Here is a 24,699-nt window from a genome sequence, read left to right as displayed (position 1 = left end):
CTACTGAAACTTTGTAATCCTCTTCTATCAGTATCCTCTACATGCAAAGAGCATGGCTGATACGTTTTATATCCGAGATAGTCCATCCTATTGCTATCTTGTGATCCGAAGCGCACTCAGCAACCGATCTTCCTTTGAGAAAAAATATGAGAAATGTTTTTTTGAAGAATATTTGATCGAACACTTTTAGACAAGGTACTTCTTAAGAGGGTGACTACTCTAAACGAATATATGAAATGCCTATTGTGATAGACAAAGCCAGCATGAATGTCTGATTGATGCATGGATGTCTGATTGATCATTTTTCATTTTTTTGTAGGATATAACTTGGTTGGAAACTATATTTCACGTATTAGGTGGGATAAATCGACTCAAATACCTACAAAAATTGAAAGTTTTTTTCTTAAGGTCTAAATATTTAATTTTCTTTGTTCCGTATTAGAATTTCAACAACCCTCCTGAACTTGCAATTTTGATACACCGTAAATAAATTGTAGAGACCGCATTTTAAATAAAAACTCAATTTTCTCAAGCCTATAAAATCCTTTAGCAAGCTAGGTTTTCTTATTAAGAACAAGAGCATAATAACCAAAGATAAGCGAAAGAGCACACTAATTAAAGAGAACATGGAGACTCAGCGAGCCGGCCTCCATTTATCTGAACACGACGAGTTGAAACATGTCTTTCTCATTGACCTATGAGAAAGGAAACGAGAAGAACAACATGCACATATATACATTATTCGACATCACATTTCAGATGAAAGGGAAAATAACAACTTGCACATCCATACATTATTTGACATCACATTTCAGAAGAAAGGGACTTAGTTAGCTGCTCTTAGCCTTTTCACAGAGCCTTCTCCATCTTCATCAGTTGGTCTAGCTTTTTTCTTTGACGGAATTTTAAACTTTTGGCCAAGGAAATTCATCCACCATATAGCTGAGTTTTTTGGGAATCTTGTGAAACGACCATTCTCGAAGTCTACAAAAAAGATGCCAAATCTAGAAGAGTATCCCTCAGCCCATTCATAATTGTCAAACAATGACCATATATAGTAACCCTTCACCCGTACACCATTACTGAAAGGAAAAGGAAAAGGAAAAATTATTACAGTTTGTTTTGAGTTGAAATACTATAGCATATGCATTGAAAATTTATGACAACTTACTCGATTGCTTTTTTAAGATAGAAAAGATGGTCATTGTGATACTTAATCCTTCTTTCATCCGAGAGAGCTTTTTTAATATTTTGACCCTTGTCGTTTGGTTCACTTACCCCTACACAAATCATGAGGGGATACTATTGTCAATAAATCACAGGAAATTAATGAATAACATATAAATGTTCGTTAACACCACAATACTTTTAGCTATACAAATATATAAGCTAATAATAACAGGACTATTTACCATTCTCGGTAATGTAAATTTCATTATCGCCATATGTCTCCTTCAAATGATTCATGAGCTTGTAAATTCCCCATGGAACAATGTACAACCAATTCGAACCAGGCTGACACAAGAGAAGAAGTTTGTAATTGCATTTGACGTTGTTTCATATATAAACATCAATAAAATCAGTTTAAGTAATTTAATTTACTGTGCCTATTAGAATAAAATAATGCATTAAATAAATAGTTGAAGTTGTTCCAGGCTATTATGAAAATGTTATTGCATAAACTGTTGGGATAATCCAATCTATTTTCGATAGAAAATGGCAAAGCAAAAAGATTTACCGTTGGTGGACCAATCGGCATCCCATTACGTTCTTCTACAAAAGAGTGGGAAGAGAGTGAGAGCTAGTACACGTAATCAAGTCCAGTTTAATGATGAAGTTTACATAAAGGGCTGGAAACAGTACTTACTTAGATCGTTTACCCGTCTATCTGTTATGAAATTTGGTGGTTCATCAGGCGGTAGAGGATGATTGACAGCATAATAAGATGTGTAGTAGTTTACCCCTAAAAAGTCGTAGGATCCTTTCACTAACTTCTCCTCTTGTGATGTAAATATGGGAAGACGTGTTCCTACTCTTTCTTTCATACTTTCTGGATAGTCTCCAATTACTATTGGTGCTACAAACCTAAAAAAAGAAATATGAGATAATTTGCCTTGAATTAATCCTACGATATTAATCTACTTCACGAAGATGGTTTGTAAAATATGTATACACTAGGGTGGTCAAAATATGATTGAACAGTTAAATGTAGGAAAAAGAACTCAGAAGAGAGAGACTGTCATCCTTATACAGTATATGTAGTTAAATGGGTTGGTTTAAGATTTGAATGAGCAATTGTAAAAATTTGTAATTGTCGAACAAATATTAAGTAAACTAGTGCAGTGCATTCTGGCTGAGATTTCACCTTTATTTACTTATAGGATAAAACTATTTGTACACAATCATTTAGACAATTTTTTACACACTCGAGCCAGCCGCCCCTCGAATAGGGGGCGGCCAAGTGTCGAGTGTAGTTATAGCTAAAAATATGTTCCAACCACAATATAAGCTGACTTACCATCCTATTTGAAAATCGATCGCTCTTGAACCAGCGTCTTTATCGGCTTGAGTTTCACTAAAAGGCTCATACCAACATGCAACATTTGTCATCCCTATCTGACCTCCTTGGACTGCCTGTATGTACAAATAATCTGTTTAAATAAACTATATAGAGACGCAATATATAACATTGAAATTAATCACCTGATATTTTTCTCTGTATATATCGACAGCATGTGCATGAGCAAGTATCAAATGATGTGCCACAATATATGGTTCTATCGCTGGATTTCCGCCAAAGGTATGATATCGAGGCCCAGATTTAGACCTATGAATTGAATTACTTAACAGCGCTATGGCTGTCGGAGACTGTTTTGCTGTTGCACCCTTGCTAGGAGGATAAGTGCCATATACATATCCCATAACAGTAAACGACCATGGCTCATTCAGTGTAATCCAATTTTTCACTCGATCACCGAACTCCCAGAAGCAAACCTCAGCGAAATCACAAAAATCTTCCCTGCATCCAGAAACGCACAAATAACAGTTATATCATTTATTTATTTCGTTAAAAGTAATAGGATTAAGTTTCTTACAAAATTCGACGGTCTAAGAAGCCTTGATACTCTAGTTCCAAACATTGAGGAATATCCCAGTGGAACTATATATATATATATATATATATATATATATATATATATATATATATATATATTATACTAATGAATTCTTGTATTCCATAAAAATTGTATTCACGAACTTCATTGGATAATACATACTAGATGCTGAACAAATTCTACGCTACAACAACAACAATCATAGTTCATTTTTCTATTAACTTTATCGAAATGACGTTGGTACCTGGTAAGATTCTAGTCCATGCGACTGAAAATCTGTAAGATTGCAAACCTATTTTCTTCATCAAAGATACATCCTCCTGCAATGTTATTAAAAATCAGTACAACATGAAGCCAATTATTTCATTAAGTTAAACAAAAAGAAAAGAAAGATTTATTTAAATTAATTTAAAAATACATTGTATTGTGGAACATTGTTATTGAATTTACAAGATGAGGAATTTTGATTGAAGTATCAATAATCTATGAAAATAAATGGAAAAAAGAATTAGGTTTGAATTTCATTATCTTTTATTACTAGGTCATTAACTTCAGTACCATTAAAAAAAAATGCATTACTAATATAAAATGAGAAAATTTTCATATGAGTCTACTTTTTTATGATAAAGTGAAATATGTTTCCAGCCTATCATTCTGTAATGTATGATTATTCAATTATGCAAAAGAATTTTAGTATCCTTTTATTAAAATGACCTCTACTTTAAGTATACCAGATTCTTGACAATATAAAAAGGACCATGCTTGAGGTACAAGATTGGGGTTCAGTGTGTGAACCCCTACCGAGCACTCACAACATGGGAGAGTGGGTGGAGTTTTGAGCAATTTTTTTACAAGTGGGTCCCACATGGAACCACTTGTATAAAAAAATCCATATAAAAATTATTGTCTACATAGGTGAGAATGATTTGGATGTCTAAATAAAAATCTCGTCAAATTCAAATAATTTGTCGAGAATGTCCAGATTATTTGAAATTCTTTGAAAAAACAAAAGATGCTTCGGTGACAATTTTGTAAAAGAAAATTGTATCTTTGGAAGAACTAACAAAAATTTTGGAAAAATGGACAATGCTACTCAGAAAATGAGTTAAGCTGGACACTTTTCTCTCATTCTAATAAAATTTGTGAAGTATACCTTGAACAAATTATACTGATCAATAGCAATACACCCATTGCTCCCATCTTCAATTTTCTCTGCAAATCCAGTAAACATGCTCAGCAATTGACATGTAAAACACAACTATGTTTGTTTGTGTGTTGATAAACATATTTTTATGTGTGTATAATATAAAGACACACACAGGAATCAAGAAGATCAAAGAGAGAGAAGAGACCAGGAAATCTCAGTGCGAAATCATCCCAATTACTGAAGCCTTTACCATCCACATTCCAAGCACCTTCAACCTGCAAAAATACATATACGGACAATAATAAAAATTATGAGAATGTAAGGCCTTTCTCTCGTTGTAGCGAATCTCTGCAGGCAAATAGTATGAGATACACCTGATAAGCAGATGTCGCAGCCCCAAATACGAAATCTTCGGGAAAATCGGCGCGCTTGACATCGGGACAGGTTGGAGTATTCACGTAATCATTTAACTTAGAATCGGCACCAGTAATCATCAGAAACTGGTTGTTCTGGTTAGCCATTGATAGGAAGCTGTTTTGGTTAGCCGATGATAGGACGTTGTTTTGGTATGCCATTGCTAGTTAATTTTCATGAAGAACCAGTTCCCCCATTTATAGGGAAATTCTGATCACATGCATGCAAAAATTAATTAACTTCCTCGGTCCCTCGACTCTTGAAAATCTCGAAAACCTTATAAGAAAGAAAGCAAGCCTGGTACTTCATCTTGATTATAGTGTGCATGCAATTCGTCCTAATAATACTATTTAGCATCACTGATTGTAAAATATTAGCACATATAAGTATCATTAAATGATGGGTGTTCTTAATTGCTTAAATTTTTTAGATTAGACATTCAACACTACTTAAATACGAGTCAGTTTTGCCTTTTGTTATTTTTTCCCCTCGATTTTCCTTAAGACTACATCTACTTACAGGAGCCTTACATTAAATTTTGGTCAGAAAAATATATCTGGTTTGATGTTCATGAAGTGGCTTGTTAAAGGAAGATTAAAAAAAAAAAAAAAAAAAATGAAGCCTTTACAAAGTTAAACTTTTAGTAATCTTGTAGTTTCTGTTTCAATTCAATCTTATTTTTGCTATAGGTTGCTTAATGTAATTGTTGTGATTACCTGGAACTTATCTCAACAATATTTTTACCAGCCACACAGCAGCTATTGCAGCTGGAAATAATGGAATTCCAGTGAGAATGCATGGATTTGAATTCGGAAGAGCAAGTGGGATGGCACCTCGTGCTAGGCAAGTTTTTTACTGCACCCACAAAGTTGTGATGCAAATATGTTACATCCTGTTTTCTCAATGACGGATATTCTTCCATCAGTTAAAATGTTCATGTTTGTGCAGGATTGCTGTCTACAAGTCACTCTACAGATTATTTGGTGGTTTTGTTGCAGATGTAGTTGCCGCCATTGATCAGGTATTTTAGATATGTGAAAATGTTGACATGTAAATATTGGAGGATATGAAAATTTTACCGTCCTCTATGATGCTTGGGTATGGGTATGGGTATGGGTATCGGGTACGGGTACATATCTAAGTGTCAGATCTTTTATTTTCTAAAATGTAGGATACGGGGACATGTCTACAAATAGTCTAAATTTTGGACACGGGTACTTAGGTGCGTCTTTCAAACTTCAATTTTTTACTAACTCAAGCTGTTATTTTTAAAGAGAAGTTTTTGATCCAAAGTATATCACGCAGGAATCAACTATCCGTAGGATTCTTTGATAGAAAAAGAACCAAAATCAATTGTTCACAGAGAAGGAAATAGTATTGAATAAGAGGTTAAGACAGTAGGATTTTGGGGTTTCGTTTTCAATTATGAGAAGTTAATTACTAAATATTATATAAAATATAAAATGAGAGATTTGATTGCAATTTGGATTTAGTGGAGCACTAAGTAGTATTATATGGAACTCGTTTTCATTTTATACAAACAAAACCTTAAACCATCGATACAAAGAGGGAAAGAAGGAAAAAAAGAAGAAAAGAAAAGGGAAAGAAAAAAGAAAAGAAGAAGAAGGAAAAATCTAGAGCCATCACCTTTCTCCATCCTTTTGGAGGTGGCACTAGGTTTATAGACAGTAGAAACGGAAAGAAAAGGAAAAGAAAAAAGAAGAAAGAAAAAGAAAGAAGAAGCAAAAAAAAGAGGAATTGTCCAGTTGAAATTTCGAGGATCCGACACATATCCTATACCCATACTCATGTCGTGTTGTGTCCGACACGGTACTTCAATCATTTCGAAGAGTCCGAGCATCAGAGACCGTCCTCTCTGTTTTTCTACTGGATTGCATATGGTTTCTGACTAACAAGCAGCTTGCATGAATTATTTTTCTGTTCTACTTGAATACTTTCTTTTTGCACTGAAATCTTTTCCCTCCGTTGCTCATTTCTTTTCTTTATCTTTACCTTTACCTTTTCCCGGGTGGGGTGGAGTGGAGTGGGAGGTTGTCTTGTGTGTTGTTGCTTTTGTCTTTGAAGACCCTTTTGAACCTTCACATGTCAAGTCTTGATAAGGCCGGTTGAGGATCACCAGGTAATGAAACCTGGATCACACAAAATAATGGATTGGCATGAATCTGAAGAATCTTTAGCAAAATCTTTATTCACATTTGCATGAAATAGATTTATGAGATATGCTACATTGTGATGTGGGAGAGATGTAATGATATGCGAGAGAGAGCACAAAGAAAGGAAGAAAGAAAGTATTTTAGGATCTGCCATGTTTAGGAAAAATTGTGCTTTTCAATATCTAAAATTGCTTACAGATTGGACTATGAAAAGTTTCTCCTTATACTTTTGATAAAAAAACAAATGAAATTATTTGAAGCGATCATGGTAAAAATTTATGAAAAATGTGCAGAAATTTCAGTTTGCTCGCAAATTTGTTGTTTTCAATGTTTATTTGGAAACCTGAGAGAGTTGATAACACGTTATGATTGGTTTCAGGCATTTTATACTATTGAAAATGGCTGTATCAGACTGAAAGATGCACATCTGTTGATTAATTTGACAGAAAATGAATAAAAAAAAGAAGTAGGCCTGATAATTCATTTATTAACTTATGAAAGTATTTATACAGGAAATGGTAACTAACTGCAACAGAAAATCTTTAAAAATTCAAACCGTGCTTTGGACAAACTCTTTGTTAGAATGTCTGCAAGTTGAATACTTGTGTTGCAATACACCAGCTTCACTTCACCATTCTTTTGCACCTCCCTGATAAGGTAGTACTTCACCTTGAAGTGCTTGGTTCTTCCATGGGACACTGAGTTGTTTGAAATCGCTTTTGCAACCTGATTATAGACAAATACTTCAGTTGCTTCTTCTTGTGTCAACATTAGATCTGTCAAGATCTTTCTCAACCATAAAGCTTGATTAACCGCAGCAGCTGCTGTCACGTTCTCAGCTTCTGCATTTGACTGAGCAACAACCTCCTGCTTCCATGAACTCCAACAGAAACACCCTGAACCAAGGCTAAATAGATAAGGAGCTCTCCATGTCTTCACTAGCTCCAGCCCAGTCACTATCTGCATATCCATACAAAATTGACTCATTTTTCTTTTTAAATTTAACTCCCAAGTCCATGTCCCTTTTATGTATCTCAATATTCTTTTTGTAGCTTTAAGGTGTACTTGCTTAGCACAATGCATAAAACTTGAAAGTAAGATGACAGAGTGCATTATATTTGGCCTTGATGCTGCCAAATACATCACAACCAATCAATCTTTGATAGAAGCCTTTGTCAACTACTTCAGCTCCTTCTGGACAGAGCTTCTCATTTTGAGCTAGTGGAGTATCTATGGGTTTGCATTCCTCCATTTTGAATTTTCTTTACACTTACTTAGCATACTTTTCCTGACTAATGAAAATCTCAATTTTTATTTGTTGGATTTCCATTCCAAGAAAAAAAGGCCATCTCACCAAGGTCTGTCATCTCAAATGTAGCCATTATTTGCTCCTTAAACAACTTGACAATCTCTGCACTGTTTCCTGTCACTAGCAAATCATCCACATATAGCGAGATAATAATTATTTCATGTTTTTCTGCTTTAAAAGTATTCTCATTTAGACTTCTATTAAAATCAATGCTCATTAGAATCATCTACAAATCCCTCAGGTTGTCCAACAAAAATTTCTTCTTGCAAGTAACAATTTAGGAATGCAAATTTGACATCCAGATGATAAATTTTCCATTGTTGTCGTGCTGCAATTGCAAGAAGTAGCCTTATTGTATCCAACCTTACCACTGGTGCAAGGGTTTCTGAAAAATCCACTCCAAACTGCTGTGCATAGCCCTTCACCACTAGTCTAGCTTTTTGCTTATTCACAGTTCCATCTGCATTAAATTTTGTCCTATAAATCTATTTGACTCCTATTGTTTTTTTTTTGTGAAGGCCTGTCTACAAGCTCCTAGGTCTAATTCTTATGAATCATCTTCATCTCCTCCTGCATTGCAATGACCCATTTGGGATCATTTGCTGCTTCTTCATATCCGGTAGGTTCCAAAACTGCTACATTACATTTCTGGTAAATTTCAGTGATAGACCTTGTCCCTGTCACTGGTAGCTCATCATAGTTGTCTTCATCAAGTTCGAGTGCTTCCTTTCTTTCTATTGTCCATCTCATTGGTTCTGCTTGTTCCCAATTTAATTCTGCATCTTCATCAAATGTCACATCTTTGCTAATAATGAATTTTCCAGTCGCTGGTTGTAAGATTCTATATCCTTTAGTGGTTGTGCTGTATCCCATAAAAACTACATATTCTACCTTTTCATCCAACTTTTCCTTTTTTGCATTTGGAATGTGAGTGAAGCATAAATAGCCAAAAAATTTTAAATTTGACACATAACATTTAATGTCATATCATGCTTCAAAAGGAGTTTTTCCCTTCAGGGCTCTTGTTGCAAGCCCGTTCAACAAAAATACAGCAGTTTTAACTGCGTCTGCCAATGTTTCTCAAATAACAAACATCTACTCATCTCCATTATAGTTTTGTTTTTCCTTTCACTTGCACCATTCTGCTGAGGAGTGTATTTAGCTGTAAATTGATGCCCAATCCTTACATCCTCACAAAAGTTGCAAAAATCTAAGCTATGTGCTCATTCCCATTGTCAGACCTTATTACCTTGATTTTGCAGCTACTTTGATTCTCGATCCAAACTTTGAATTTCCAAAAGATTGCCGCAACTTCTGATTTCTGCTTCATGAAATACATCCAACACATCCTGCTGAAAAGTCATCAATAAACAAGATGAAATACCTATTTCCATTAAGTGACTCTGTCCTCATTGGTCCACATAGATCAGCGTGGATAAGTTGTAGTCTCTCTGTTGCTCTCCAGACTTTGTTAACTGGGAATTGCTGTCTGGCTTGTTTTCCCAGCTGGCATGCTTCACAAGCTTGGCTTGTTCTTCAGTAAATGTCATTTCTTTCACCACTTTTTCTTTTTGCATGAACTCCAATGCAGAATTAAGAAAATGTCCCATTCTTCTGTGCCATACATCAGCTTGTGATCAAAAATATGCACCGGATCCGGGTTGAAACACTTGTTTTTCATACCAATAGAGATAATAACCGCACCACTGGAGTTAGTAATTTCACAAGTTTTATCTTTGAAAAATACTGAATTGCCCTTTTCATGCAGCTGCCCAACACTAAGCAGGTTTTGATCTATTTCTGGTACAAAACGTACATCAGTAATCTGTAGAACCTGTTATAGCAACCGTTCCCTTTCCTTTTACCTCAATCAACTGGCCATTGTCTATGTTGACCTTTGATTCTTCTGATGATTTGTGCAATTCTTGAAAGAAGGATGCATCATTTGTCCTGTGGTTGGTGCATCCACTATCAATAAGCCAAGCATCACTGGTACTGCGGCTTGTAAAGTAGGTAGCCACAAATAGCTGCTCCTCCTGTTGTTGATGCATCATTTGTGCTTGAGCTGGTTGTCCCTCAATTTGCTTATTTTTACAGACTTTTTCCATTTGCCCCATCTTCTTGCATGATCTGCACAGGATGTCTGCTCTAAATCAGCAATATTTTTATTGATGTGAAGTTTTTTTGCAGTGTGGACATGGTGGATATCTACCTCTGTTACCTTCGTTGTTGTTTTCACCTTCTCTTTTCTGATTTCTATTCCATTGCCTTTTACCCTTATTTTTTCTTGTTTTTGATCGGTCTCTTTCACCTTAAAAGCTCCTTCCACTATCTTCTCTTGCCTGTAAGCTCTTCTTTGCTCTTGAGCTTGCATCGCATTAATCAGTTCTCCTAAGGCGGTTGTTTACCGATCCCTAAACTCTTCAAGTGATGAAATCTTGGCCTCAAAACATTTAGGAATAGTTACCAAGAATTTTTACACAACCCTTCTATCAAGAGGCTCTTCCCCTAACAACCTGATTTCATTGACTACAACTATCAATCTGTTAGTATAGTCCTTTATCCCTTCTGTTTCTTTCATTTTCTGAATCGTGAACTTCCTTCTTAGATTTAGGATTTGCATTTTCTTTGTTCTAGTGTTTCCTTAATATTCTTCTTTAAAAGATCCCATGCCTGTTTGGCAATTTCACAGGCAGTAATCTTTGTAAAAATTGAATATGACTCTGCATGTCTTGGCTTTATACCTCCTGGTTCTCTCATCTCTTTGGTTTCTAATTTGTGCAACAATTGGATCCTCAGGTGCTTGTAGTTCTTCTGTCTCCACCAAATCCCAAAGATTATTTGCTCGCAAAAATGCCTCCATTTTAACAGCCCAAATGTAATAGATTTCTCCTGTGAAAATTGGAGGTTTTGCCATGTAATTGTTTCCAACCATATCTGATTCACTCCTCACAGGTCCCCTAAGAAGTTATGCTCTGATACCAATTTGTTGATTAATTGGCAGAAAATGAATAAAAACAAGTAGGCTGGGAAACTGATAATTCATTTATTAACTTCTGAAAGTATTTTTACAGGAAATGGTAACAACTTCTACAAAAAATCTCTAAAAATATGCCATAAAAATTCAGATATAGAGCAGATTTATTTATTTTTGTTATTCCAGACAAATCTCCAGCAGTTCCAACCAATTTGACACCTCCATATCCTGATTTTGTGTGGTAAATATAACATATTTCAACAACATCATTATGTCTATGCACCATAACTACTCTCTTTTTTGCTATAGTTTCAGAATTGTGCAAAGAACTTGGGACAATAATATTTACAGCACTAAGATGCTGAGTAGAAAATTATCCTTGACATTGCAACAATCCTAACAGAACCGACTATACAGTCTGACCTATATTACTGTGGCAGGATCATGTTAGAAGCCAAAAATGTCATGGACTCTTTAATCTAAAACTGAAAGCTTTACCTAGTCATAGAATAGTAATAAATTGAAAATGAACTTATAGTTGAAGTGGCATACAGATAACAACTATGTATAACATTCTTAATTAAATGAGGTTCTGAATCCCAATTACAAGAGCAATAATCAGTTAAACAAATTTGAAACACACAAGCAAACACAGATTTATAATGTTTTACCCTCAACATGAGAGTTGTGTTTACTTGTTGCTACAGCATATAAGGTTTCATTATGAAGAGGAAGATTACGATGGTGATCTCACACTTATCTGTTTGTGTTTTAGAAAACTCTTTTAAAATTTCCTTTAGATATGTAGGAATAGTAGATCGACATAATACATGTATATAGCAAGGAGATAAGACTACAGAATGCTTAGGCTTCCCAGGGTCCAGCATTAGCAACATATTATGTCAGTTATATAATGAAAGAGAAAACACGTACATAAATGTTTTCCACGTCATATTAGGGATATTTATTTTGTGTGTGTGTGTGTGTGTGTATTGCGTATCAATGTTGTGAAACATGGTAGTTATTTTTGACAGGCTGTTCATGATGGTGTGGACATTCTGAATCTCTCAGTGGGGCCCAACAGTCCTCCAGCAACGACAAAGACAACGTTTTTAAACCCCTTTGATGCTACGCTTCTTTCAGCTGTGAAAGCTGGAGTTTTTATTGCACAGGCAGCCGGAAATGGAGGTCCTTTTCCCAAGACCTTGTTGTCTTATAGTCCATGGATAGCATCTGTAGGTGCTGCAGTTGATGATAGAAGATACAAGAACCATCTGACCTTGGGAAATGGGAAAATCTTGGCTGGACTTGGTCTGTCACGTAAGTTTTATGCAGCTCATCTCAAGGCTTCTAAATTCTTAAACCTGCCTTATGGACACTGCTCGCTCTGTCAGATTTCTTTAATATTGTCCTGTTAGAAAATAAACATTGGTATTGCTGTTAGAAATGTTTCGCTCGTCGTTTGATTTAAATTATAATGAGTTCAAAGTCAAATTGTAATTTAGTCGCACATTTCAGAGGACCACAACTACTACCCACCCATCCACCACTCATTTCTATCATCTTATGATTTCAGCAACTTATAGTTTCTCCCAAACAAGCATTTAGGTCTTTTATCTTCTTAAAGCAATCATGTAAGATGTTTCTTAAAATCTTTGATGCATAAATTTCACATTAACTTACGCCAATACACATTAGCCTGCCTCTTTATTCATGTGATTGTTAGAGTTATCTATCTATTCATGGGAGATGAATTTGTAACCTGAAAATGTTGCTAATTATCAATGCGAGATGGGCACCAAACATACACGATCAGGGATTTTCTAATTATGTTTGGAATTAATTATGTCACAATTTTCATTAGGAGTCAGATAGTGTAATCATTTATTTTCTCTATCGATTTTATTTCTCTCTGTACTGATTTCCTGCCAATTTGTTTAGTAGAATTCACTCAGTTTCACTTAATACAGTCTCTGCTTTTCTTAAGCTCATGTGTTAGTTATTCTTCCAACCTTCCTGCAGCTGCCACGGATGCAAATAGAACATTTACCTTGGTAGCTGCTAATGACGTGCTGCTGGATTCCTCAGTTTCAAGGTATAGTCCTTCTGACTGCCAGAAGCCAGAAGTTCTGAACAAGAACTTGGTGGAGGGGAACATTCTTCTCTGTGGATATTCCTTTAATTTTGTCATTGGTACCGCTTCAATAAAAAAAGTCTCACAAACTGCTAAGAGTCTTGGCGCAATTGGTTTCGTTCTAGCAGTGGAAAATGCTTCTCCAGGAACAAAATTTGATCCTGTTCCTGTTAGTATTCCTGGAATCCTCATCACAGATGTTAGCAAGTCCATGGTAAATATTATGCTTCTCTTTGTTACATAGAGCATATTTGACTAAGTTTCAACGTTTTTCTAATAACTGAATTAGTAACTTCTAAACTATGGGAAGAAAGTAATAGTTAGTTTCTGTTCCTGGTTTTTGTCTTGTCTCAATTTTCTTGTTCTTTTGCTTGGTAATGATATTTGTAGGAGCTTATAGACTACTATAACATATCTACACCAAGAGATTGGACTGGGCGAGTGAAGAGCTTCAAGGCAGTGGGAAGTATCGGGGACGGTCTGAAGCCTATACTCCACAAGTCCGCTCCACAAGTAGCTTTGTTCTCTGCTCGAGGACCCAATATCAAAGACTACAGCTTTCGAGATGCAGATCTCCTCAAACCAGATATTCTGGCTCCTGGTTCTCTAATTTGGGCTTCCTGGGCTCCAAACGGGACAGATGAGGCAAACTACGTTGGTAAAAATACTCATTATACCAATTTACTCCTCTTATTTTTTGGGTAAAGCCGCAGCGTCAGTCCTCAACCTATAGAGCTTGTGGCAACTTGATCCCCACCTTTAAAACGTACTATTTTGGTGTTCGACGTTTCAATTTAGTTGCAGTTGTAGTCCTTGTGGACTGTCTCCAGCCAATTTCTATCAAAATGGTTTGTGCAAAGCATGTGAGGGCAAAATGGGTAAAAATGAATAAATTTTATTGATAGATACATAAATGAGGAAATAGAAAGAATAGAAAAGGAGAGAAGGAAAAGGAATAAAACTTAAATTCTGTGATCCCATCTAAACAGAAATTACACTATTACCATTTTAACATAAGATATATATGTACGCTATCCACAAGAACAAACATGCAATAAATTGATTCGAGTTCCAAAAGCTTCATTATAAAGAATTAAAGATTAGGGATCAAGTTCCTATGAGTGCTATAGGATGGAGACCAATGCTGCAACTATCCCTAATTTTTTGAACAATGTTCTTGTCCTATGCAAGAATCTGAATCACATTGCTTGGAGCAGGTGAAGGATTTGCTTTGATATCTGGAACTAGCATGGCTGCGCCACATATAGCTGGAATAGCTGCTCTCGTGAAGCAGAAGCACCCTCACTGGAGTCCTGCGGCTATCAAATCTGCCTTGATGACTACATCAACTACCCTTGACAGGGCAGAGAGACCGCTTCAAGCTCAACAGTATTCTGGATCGGATACTCTGGCTCTGGTACCTGCAACACCTTTCGATTATGGGAGTGGCCATGTCAATCCTAGGGCAGCTCTAGATCCGGGACTTGTTTTTGATGCAGGTAATTTAATCTACTTTCTTGTTCCGTAATATTAATAACAGGCAACTTAGTGCCAGTTAATCACTGTATTGTAATGGAAATAAAATATCTACTTGTTAGGGATTAAATCTTAATTCCAACTCCAAGATCAATAAGACCAAGAAGAAAATCATAATAATGCAAAGTGAACTCGCATATTTGTGATGGTTCATTCTCAATGTGAGAGCCCAGTCCACTTGCCGATGCAAGTTTTCACTGAAATTGAAATTTATTTTACAACAGAGATCACACAGACTCTCTTCTCTCTCTCACAAAGGGAAAAAAATCTCCTTTGATTCCCTTATATAGCAAGGAAGCTTGGGTGACCTAAGAGATGAACATTATCATTAGGGCCATAAAATCCAACATTACTTGGGTTAGTTTCTTGTGCAGTCAATATGTTGGAAATTTGTTAGCCATACAGTCTGGCCCTGCGATTGCTGTATAATTTCTCTATCCATGATATTCAATATATTTCAGATTTGTACTATTCGTCTTCCAAGATTCAGCACCTAACCATCATAATCAGGTTGGACTTTGTGGAGTCTAATAACAGCGTACAAGTGTACAACAGTATAAAATCCAGGGGGACCTGTTTTGAGTATGTGAGATGCGTTAGAAAACCTAGTTATTATTATTATTATTATTATTATTATTATTATTATTATTATTTTATATCTTATCATGGTAGGCAGGTGGATATAGCTCTCACTTTAAAGGTGAACGACTAAAAATCCATGTATTTCCTTTGCTTGTTTTTCGACTTCCATTATGTTTATCCTTGACAACTCCTATTTGACTAGGTCCTATAAGCTGGATATTGTTGGTCATCATCAATTACCTTTATATACTCTCATTTTTTCGTAGAATTGGTTGTATTTAACCTATCAATGCTTATTCGATTTTCGACTTAACCTTTATGGTTTTACTAAAAGGAAATTCACCCCTCCACTAAATTCACGTAATCATTTAACTTAGAATCGGCACCAGTAATCATCAGAAACTGGTTGTTCTGGTTAGCCATTGATAGGAAGCTGTTTTGGTTAGCCGATGATAGGACGTTGTTTTGGTATGCCATTGCTAGTTAATTTTCATGAAGAACCAGTTCCCCCATTTATAGGGAAATTCTGATCACATGCATGCAAAAATTAATTAACTTCCTCGGTCCCTCGACTCTTGAAAATCTCGAAAACCTTATAAGAAAGAAAGCAAGCCTGGTACTTCATCTTGATTATAGTGTGCATGCAATTCGTCCTAATAATACTATTTAGCATCACTGATTGTAAAATATTAGCACATATAAGTATCATTAAATGATGGGTGTTCTTAATTGCTTAAATTTTTTAGATTAGACATTCAACACTACTTAAATACGAGTCAGTTTTGCCTTTTGTTATTTTTTCCCCTCGATTTTCCTTAAGACTACATCTACTTACAGGAGCCTTACATTAAATTTTGGTCAGAAAAATATATCTGGTTTGATGTTCATGAAGTGGCTTGTTAATGGAAGATTAAAAAAAAAAAATTAAAAAAATACATGTAGCCATTAACAAGTTAAACTTTTAGTAAGGCAGCAAGCCATTGAAAAAATTGTGCATATCATCTGATTGTTTACTATGTATTTCTGTAAAGTTAAATGATTAGCAAAATGTGTATAATTCATACATCAAAAGCGTGAAAATATTTCTGAAACAAAAATATATCCTATGATACAATTTCCCATGTTTTCATTATATTTTGTTTTGTTACACATAATAGTCTTGTGTTATATGTTGTAAGCACCGCCCATGTGGTTGGATTGTGAGATTAACGCAATGTACTCAGCTACTGAGGGAGTCCGTGAACCTGAAGACCACTAACTTCGTAAAATCCGACATTTATTGAGAAAAAGTTGAAAACTTAATGAATAATTGTTATATTCAATCATACTACATGAACATCAAGGTTGATATAAAGTTTGACATAATCTCAAGTGACATTCTATTATTGGTCAATTTAAAATATAATCACATTTTCTATCCAATCATCTACTGGCACATGACATTATGTCAAGCTTTCTGTCAAATTCTTCTGGCGACGTAGTTTTATCCTTGTTCTATTACATTTGCAATAAAGTGATTAGAGAAGTGCTACATGTACATAATTGTTTACATAATGGTGTCTATAATTACACGTGGCATTAGATCCAACATTTAATTCAAATCTCACACTTGCGCATCAACAATCGAATGATTGACACATCACATTATGGACACCATTATGTACAATAATTATGTACAAGTAGAATTTTCCAAGTGATTATCGCTAGGCTTCATTGGCAACATCAATTGCCAATATAAACCCTTGAGAACAAGACCTAACTCTAGTGATAAGAGTATATAATATGTCATTAACATATTTTTCACGAAAGTAAACTTGTGTATATATACCTTGGTCGGGGAAAATTACTTCTGATCACAACAAACACAATAAGGATGATACTGTTTTGTTGCCTCCCTTTGAATACAATTTATAAATTCAGTCAAAATAAAACATTAATTTAACCACATACTTATACATAGCTACTAATTATTATTATTCATATATTTCGTAGAATCCACTACTCTTCTTCTTACTATTCATATTTGCAAATCATTTATAAAGTTGCCAAATGAAAATTTTATTTGGTGTGACGACTATATATTAATTTTGTTATTATTATGGAGGATTATTTAGTAATTTTAGTAATGTATTAATATTACGATAAATTAATATTGTTGGGCCTAATTAAAACTTCACAAGTTTTATTATCCTAATAGAATTAGGATTATAATTAAGTGATTTTATAATTGTATTCAAGTTGATTTTTATAAGGATATTTAAATTTAAGTCTAATACAAATAGTGAAATATTTCATTATATACGCAAAATAACAATTATTTGTTGTTCTATATGCAAAAGGCACAAATAACAATTATATCGTAGAATAAATATATATTTATTTCATTGAAAACAACATAATTGAACTGCTTACACAATTTGATGGCTTATAGTCATTATAGACAATAAGGAAAATGTAACTAGAAAAATTCTAACAGATTGTTTGACGGAAGAGTGTGTAGCATTTTGTGATTTGATAAAAAAATCTGAATGTGTTTTAAATAATCCAATATTATAGCGCCGCATGACATTATGTCACCCATTGTATCAACCATTATGTCACTGCAGCATGATGTCCAAGAATTTGTGCAAAATCTAGTATGTAATATCCAATGAACTTCCGCATCGTAAATTTTTTAATGTGTGTTTTATATTGTTACGTTTAGGAGGTAAATTAGGTGCCAGCTTATGAACAGAAGGAATTAAGTAATGCATCAATCTCATATATTTAATTCTTGTATTTATTCTTCTTTAACAACTGTTGTTCAATTTTATTTACTTCCCAAATGGAATTTTAAAATTTTGATAGCTTTTGAAATCATTTCTCATTTTATAATTATAGAACCTATCGTCTAACAGTTTAACGTATTAGATAAAGAGTAAAAAAATTTATTTGTTAAATTTTATCCTCAACTTGTCCTCTCATACAAAGATTAGATTGTCTGAGTAGACAAAAAATCTTGGTAAACTTTACACAACTTGCCTAGATTACTTGAAATCGAAGAAGATGTTTTTTTATTTTTTTTTAAACAATTTTATTAAAAAAAAAAAAAAGCACCTTTGGAATAACAAATAAATTTTTGAAAAAATGGACAATATTGTTCAAAAAATGAAATTCCTGTTTGGTTTAGCTAAAAATTATATTTTCAATAGATTCTGATAAAAAATGATGAAATATACCTTTGAAAGAACTGATAAATTTTTGAAAAAATGGACAATATTGTTCAAAAAATGAAACTCCAGCTTTGTTTAGCTAAAAAGTATATTTTCAATAGATTTTGATAATAAAAAAAAATGGTGAAATGTGTGGTTGATAAACTAATAAAAGGTTTAAATTTCATAAAATGTATTATTAAAATTTGTTGATTATTATTATTTTTTAAGGTAAATCAAACATGTACAAAATATGTTGGGACAAATTTCATTCTCTAATATAAAATTGGTGAAATACAAATTTTACTGATCGATGGCAGTACACCACCTCTTCTATCAGCAATATTACCTGCTACTCGCCTACTCCACTCCAGTAAGAACAAACATGCTCAGCAATTGACATGTAAAATACCCAAATACACGTGTTTGTGAATGCAAGAATTAATTTACTCGTGTGCGCCTGCATGCAATTGCAAATACACGTATTTCTAATTACATGNCATGACATTATGTCACCCATTGTATCAACCATTATGTCACTGCAGCATGATGTCCAAGAATTTGTGCAAAATCTAGTATGTAACATCCAATGAACTTCCGCATCGTAAATTTTTTAATTTGTGTTTTATATTGTTACGTTTAGGAGGTAAATTAGGTGCCAGCTTATGAACAGAAGGAATTAAGTAATACATCAATCTCATATATTTAATTCTTGTATTTATTCTTCTTTAACAATTGTTGTTCAATTTTATTTACTTCCCAAATGGAATTATAAAAATTTTGATAGCTTTTGAAATCATTTCTCATTTTATAATTATAGAACCTATCGTCTAACAGTTTAACGTATTAAATAAAGAGTAAAAAAAATTATTTGTTAAATTTTATCCTCAACTTGTCCTCTCATACAAAGATTAGATTGTCTGAGTAGACAAAAAATCTTGGTAAACTTTACACAACTTGCCTAGATTACTTGAAATCGAAGAAGATATTTTTTTTATTTTTTTTTAAACAATTTTGTTAAAAAAAAAAAAAAAGCACCTTTGGAATAACAAATAAATTTTTGAAAAAATGGACAATATTGTTCAAAAAATGAAATTCCTATTTGGTTTAGCTAAAAATTATATTTTCAATAGATTCTGATAAAAAATGATGAAATATACCTTTGAAAGAACTAATAAATTTTTGAAAAAATGGACAATATTGTTCAAAAAATGAAACTCCAGCTTGGTTTAGCTAAAGAGTATATTTTCAATAGATTTTGATAAAAAAAAATGACGAAATGTGTGGTTGATAAACTAATAAAAGGTTTAAATTTCATAAAATGTATTACTAAAATTAATTGTTGATTATTATTATTTTTTAAGGTAAATCAAACATGTACAAAATATGTTGGGACAAATTTCATCCTCTAATATAAAATTGGTGAAGTACAAATTTTACCGATCGATGGCAGTACACCCACCTCTTCTATCAGCAATATTACCTGCTACTCGCCTACTCCACTCCAGTAAGAACAAACATGCTCAGCAATTGACATGTAAAATACCCAGATACACGTGTTTGTGAATGCAAGAATTAATTTACTCGTGTGCGCCTGCATGCAATTGCAAATACACGTATTTCTAATTACATGCATGGAAGCCAACCAACCTTCTACTCCATCTCGATTTTAGGGTGCATGCAATTCCACGTGGTGAACACAAAATTTATAGGAGAACACGTCATCTTTCTTCGACCATCTAACTTCTCTTGTACAACATAATATTAAAATCAAGAGGGGGGGGGGGGGGAACAAAAAAAGGGGGGGGGGGGGGGGGGGGGGAACTAAGTTCAAGTCAGTCTATTTAATTACAACGCTTTCCAGAATTTGCTTTTTACGATGTGAATTGCATGTTATAAAAAGTTCTTTACTGTGAGGTGAAATTTCAGCAATAACCAACGTGATACCGAACTCAGTTTCTACCAAATATTAGCACAACCACAATTGAGACAACACTCAATTTTCACTTTCTTTCTTCCCACCTACGTTTGCTATTTATACTCATAAAGAGTCGGCCAAGATAAAGAACAATATAGTCCAAGAGAAAACCACACAGGTTATTTGAAAGAAAGAGACCGAGAATTAAGATCACAAAAAGAGATGGAGAGTCCTTCATATGGAGGCGTGGAAGGAGCCGTAAGTTATAGATTAGTGAGTGGTCAAAAATGGTAAGTTAGGTTAGGTTAACTTAGTGGTCCAAACAAGGCTCAACACAAAGATAATGAGCTCCAAATGAATATCATAGCCCTCCAAGTAAATGGGACGGACCACGAGCAAAACTATTAAAATAGGTTGCTTTTAACGGTCAATAGAAAATTGGGTTGTGTTGTCTCGATGATAGTGTCGACATATAATTCAATCATATGGCCAAGGCCGACTGATAATAAATAAAACTAAGGTTATATCATTGTCCGAGAGGTTTTCTGACAACAAATTGCCTAATATTTACAATTATATTTGAACACTATATAAGGCCATATTGTAAATGCGCACGCCGTATATACTTCTTAATTCACTTTTTACGGCATGCACAGAAGAAAAGGAAAAGGGAAAAAAAAAAGGAAATGGAAACTTTTTTTACAGCGTGCACAAATACATACCGTAAAAATCTCATTTTTATCTTATTTTTAAGGCCTGCAACATGTATGTCGCAAAAATCTTTTTACGACACAAATTAACACCCTCGTAAACATATAAAAGGGTGAAAATAATTCCGAAACAATGTATCATGCTACTGTAAATGGCATCCGACATCTTTAATGAAATTTTGAACCTTTAACTGATAAGGTTTTCCGTAATAGGCAGTCACATGTTCCATTAAATTTTTGTATGTTTCACTTTCACATGACAGTTTTTGTTTATATGTTGTAAGCATTTTCCAGGTGATTGAATTGTGAGATGATCACAAATATTTCTAGAACATAGCCATGATCACAATCTGAATCAAACGTTAAAAAGAAAAAAAAGAAGAGAAAAAAAAAATCTATGAAGCGGAACTCTATCGGATATTACATACTAGATATTCCACAAATTCTTCACCCGTCACATTGCAATAAAAAAAATAAATCTCTTTCGGATAATTTCCTTAAACTAACGAACATTATCTAACAAGATTCTAGTTCATGCAGTTAAAAATATTTACATTGCAAAAAACGTTACTGTAAATCAGTAAAACGTGCAACCAATTGTTTCTTTAAATTATACCCCAAAAAAGAGATATTAAAATAATTTCTTTAAGTTACTTTAAAAATATTTGTATTATGGAATATTGTTATGAAATTTACGAGCGGTGGAATTTTCAATTGAGATAAGCATCAACTCTCTACTGAAAATAATTGGAAAAAGAACTGGGTTTGAGTTTAATTCCTTTCTATTTATTAATAGTCCATTAAGAGCATTACCATAAAAAAAAAAAAAAAAAAAAAAAAAAAAAAAAAAAAAAAAAAAAAAAAAAAAAAAAAAAAAAAAAAAAAAAAAAAAAAAAAAAAAAAAAAAAAAAAAAAAAAAAAAAATTTTTTATTATAAAGTGAAATATATTTTCCGCCTATTATTTTATTAAATTTGGTCATTAATCATGCAAAATGACTGAAATGCCTTTTATTAAAATGGGAAACACTAAGTGTACAGCCTTGCATGACAGCCCTTTCACAAAACATGGGCCTCACGATTGTTTTAATCGCAGCTCCACTTATACATGTGAGAGAGTTGTCAAAAGTATTGTGTTTATAGCATTTCTCTTATTATTAAAAACGTTATCTACTTAAAATTGTCAAGATTCTGGACTATATAGGTTTCATCGTCAATATTGGCTAGAAGGATCTAGTTGTCTAAGTAAATGGAAAAGCCACATCAACTTTACATGACTTGTTCAAAATGCCTGGATCATTGAAATTCCTACGAGAACGAAGAGATGATTTGGTAACCATTTTGAGAAACAAAATAGTATCATTTGAAGAACTAACTAAAATTTTGGATAAAACCTTGAATGAATTTTACTGATCAGTAGCGGGATACCTATTGCTTCCATCAGCAATATTACCTGCAAGCATGCTCAGAAATTGACATGTAAAAAACACAAATACCACGTTTGTATGTGGATAAACATATGCTTGGAAGAATTAATTTAGCTCAGTTTCATTTAGTTAAAATTAGATCTTAATAAATTTTAATAAAAATTAATTAAATTTATGATTGAAAAGCTGATAAAAATTGTGGATTACATGGAATGTGTGATTGAAATTGAGCTTGAGCAAAATAAACTTTCAAAAATAGACCAAACTTGACTTAACTCCCGATTGATGGCTATTATTTGGTCAAAATAATATTTTAAAAAATAATTTTAAGGTGAACATATTATTAAAAAAATTTTAAAAATTTAAATTTATATATAAAATATTTTATTAACAATGAGTGTATAGAAAAATGAGCTTTGTCAAGGATTAAATTCTTAGGTTCTCATTTGAATGCATGCAGATACACGTGTTTCTGATCAGAATTACACTTGTTTGTGATCACAGGCATGAAAACCAACAAGCCTGCACTTCTCGATTTTTGTGTACTTGCAATTCTTCCGATCCGAAAATTAATAGAAGTACACGCAGTCCTCCTCCAAGAGGATGATTAAATCCTGTTTGTTCCTCATTAAATTTCATTACATTACATTTCATTTCATTTCATTTCTCTTTTTCATATTTTTAACTACACAGTATTTCATAAAATAATATTACACGCAAATCGAAAATTTTTCTTTCTTTTTCAACCACTCATTTTTAAAAAAAATACTATTTCACCTATTTTCATTTTCAGAAATTGGAGGCCAAACAGGGACTAAATTTGAGACTCTATTTTAAAATTTTTTATTTCTCGTATTAATTTTTAACCACATTTCACATAATTATATATTTTATCCATAAATTTAAATTTTTTTCTACTTTTTAATCATGCATTCTTCAAAAAATACTGTGCAAAACGCCAATTTTCTCATATTTTTCTTTATAATGGCTATCAAACAGATGCTGAATAATCTTAGAATCACGCAAAAGACATGTATTCCGTTCATTCTTTTTTAGTTAATTTTTTAACCATAGATTTTATCAACTTCTATCAAAATTTACTAAAAATATGATTTTAATCTACACCAAATAGGGGCTAAGTTCCTGTTTGATTTAGCTAAAAAACTTGATAAAAATAGAACTTAAAATTTAATTTCAATAGCACATTTAATGTAATTCATAATTTTTATTAACTTTTCAAACACATTTACTCAACTTTTCAAAATGAAACAGGGACTTATAAAGTTCAGGTAACCATTATTCAACAGCTTATAGCCGACAAAATTCATAAATCATTTATAAATTATCAAATTTAGGTTTTATCTAAAAAATTAAATTAAAACCCAACTTAAATCAATAACTAATTTTAATTTACATTAAATCAAATTTTATCGAGATCTATTAAAATTCTGCTTTTTATCTAAATCAAAAGGGAACTCATTTTTAACTACAATTTCAATGCTCTTCAAGTATTATTTACTTACTCATCACTCATTCTATTTATTTATAACTTAAACAATTTATGGATTGTATTCAATCGTAGATAAAACTTTTAGATTAACCTGTTAAACTAACACAATATTCATATTAAAAGCTCTATTCTCCTCGTTGTTAGACATTAAAGAATTTAATTTGCCTTTCAAATTAGGTTAAAATTCTGATCTAATTTCTTACGATGAAGAGGTTGATATAGAAAAGAAACCATAATCTTTGTTGACCGTACCAACCGTGTGATCGCATGGGCTAAATCTTGTTACCTTAAGGCCTCATTGATGTTTAATGAATAAAGATTAACCTGTTAAACTAACACAATATTCATATTAAAAGCTCTATTCTCCTCGTTGTTAGACATTAAAGAATTTAATTTGCCTTTCAAATTAGGTTAAAATTCTGATCTAATTTCTTACGATGAAGAGGTTGATATAGAAAAGAAACCATAATCTTTGTTGACCGTACCAACCGTGTGATCGCATGGGCTAAATCTTGTTACCTTAAGGCCTCATTGATGTTTAATGAATAAGTACTTA

General features: G+C 33.1%; 3 protein-coding genes across 3 annotated transcripts; 1 reads left to right on the top strand and 2 right to left on the bottom strand.

Annotated features, from left to right (window-relative positions):
- Positions 1-543: 543 nt before the first annotated feature.
- LOC111404804 (beta-glucosidase-like) lies at positions 544-3,326 on the bottom strand. Its single transcript, XM_023033558.1, has 9 exons — positions 3,279-3,326; positions 3,096-3,160; positions 2,704-3,019; positions 2,519-2,634; positions 1,868-2,085; positions 1,739-1,773; positions 1,413-1,515; positions 1,172-1,280; positions 544-1,082 (listed from the first exon to the last, which is right to left on the bottom strand). Exons 1-9 carry the CDS (start codon positions 3,324-3,326, stop codon positions 827-829), a joined length of 1,266 nt encoding a protein of 421 aa, XP_022889326.1. The 3' UTR covers positions 544-826.
- LOC111404803 (beta-glucosidase-like) lies at positions 3,323-4,980 on the bottom strand. The gene is made up of 4 exons (XM_023033557.1): positions 4,638-4,980; positions 4,469-4,538; positions 4,270-4,328; positions 3,323-3,436 (listed from the first exon to the last, which is right to left on the bottom strand). Exons 1-4 carry the CDS (start codon positions 4,836-4,838, stop codon positions 3,323-3,325), a joined length of 444 nt encoding a protein of 147 aa, XP_022889325.1. The 5' UTR covers positions 4,839-4,980.
- Positions 4,981-5,389: 409 nt separating this feature from the next.
- LOC111404802 (subtilisin-like protease SBT2.5) lies at positions 5,390-14,814 on the top strand (the record flags this gene model as incomplete). The annotated part of the gene is made up of 6 exons (XM_023033556.1): positions 5,390-5,520; positions 5,626-5,698; positions 12,172-12,457; positions 13,160-13,485; positions 13,662-13,929; positions 14,489-14,814. Coding segments are annotated over 6 exons (1,395 nt in total), but the record flags the coding sequence as incomplete, so codon positions are not given.
- Positions 14,815-24,699: the final 9,885 nt, after the last annotated feature.

This window comes from Olea europaea, chromosome 11, assembly GCF_002742605.1.
Source record: "Olea europaea var. sylvestris chromosome 11, O_europaea_v1, whole genome shotgun sequence".
NCBI classification, from domain to species: Eukaryota; Viridiplantae; Streptophyta; class Magnoliopsida; order Lamiales; family Oleaceae; genus Olea; species Olea europaea.
This window is presented reverse-complemented; position numbering and strand designations above follow the sequence as displayed.

Coding starts and splice junctions, on each gene's coding strand:
- LOC111404804 (XM_023033558.1), bottom strand. CDS start 3,326: ATGAACTATGATTGTTGTTGTTGTAGCGTAGAATTTGTTCAGCATCTA. Junction 1,774..1,867: donor TAGACGGGTAAACGATCTAA/GTAAGTACTGTT, acceptor ACTCTTTTGTAG/AAGAACGTAATGGGATGCCG. Junction 1,083..1,171: donor TATCTTAAAAAAGCAATCGA/GTAAGTTGTCAT, acceptor TTTTCCTTTCAG/TAATGGTGTACGGGTGAAGG.
- LOC111404803 (XM_023033557.1), bottom strand. CDS start 4,838: ATGGCATACCAAAACAACGTCCTATCATCGGCTAACCAAAACAGCTTC. Junction 4,539..4,637: donor CTGCGACATCTGCTTATCAG/GTGTATCTCATA, acceptor GTATTTTTGCAG/GTTGAAGGTGCTTGGAATGT. Junction 4,329..4,468: donor TTTCGCACTGAGATTTCCTG/GTCTCTTCTCTC, acceptor CTGGATTTGCAG/AGAAAATTGAAGATGGGAGC.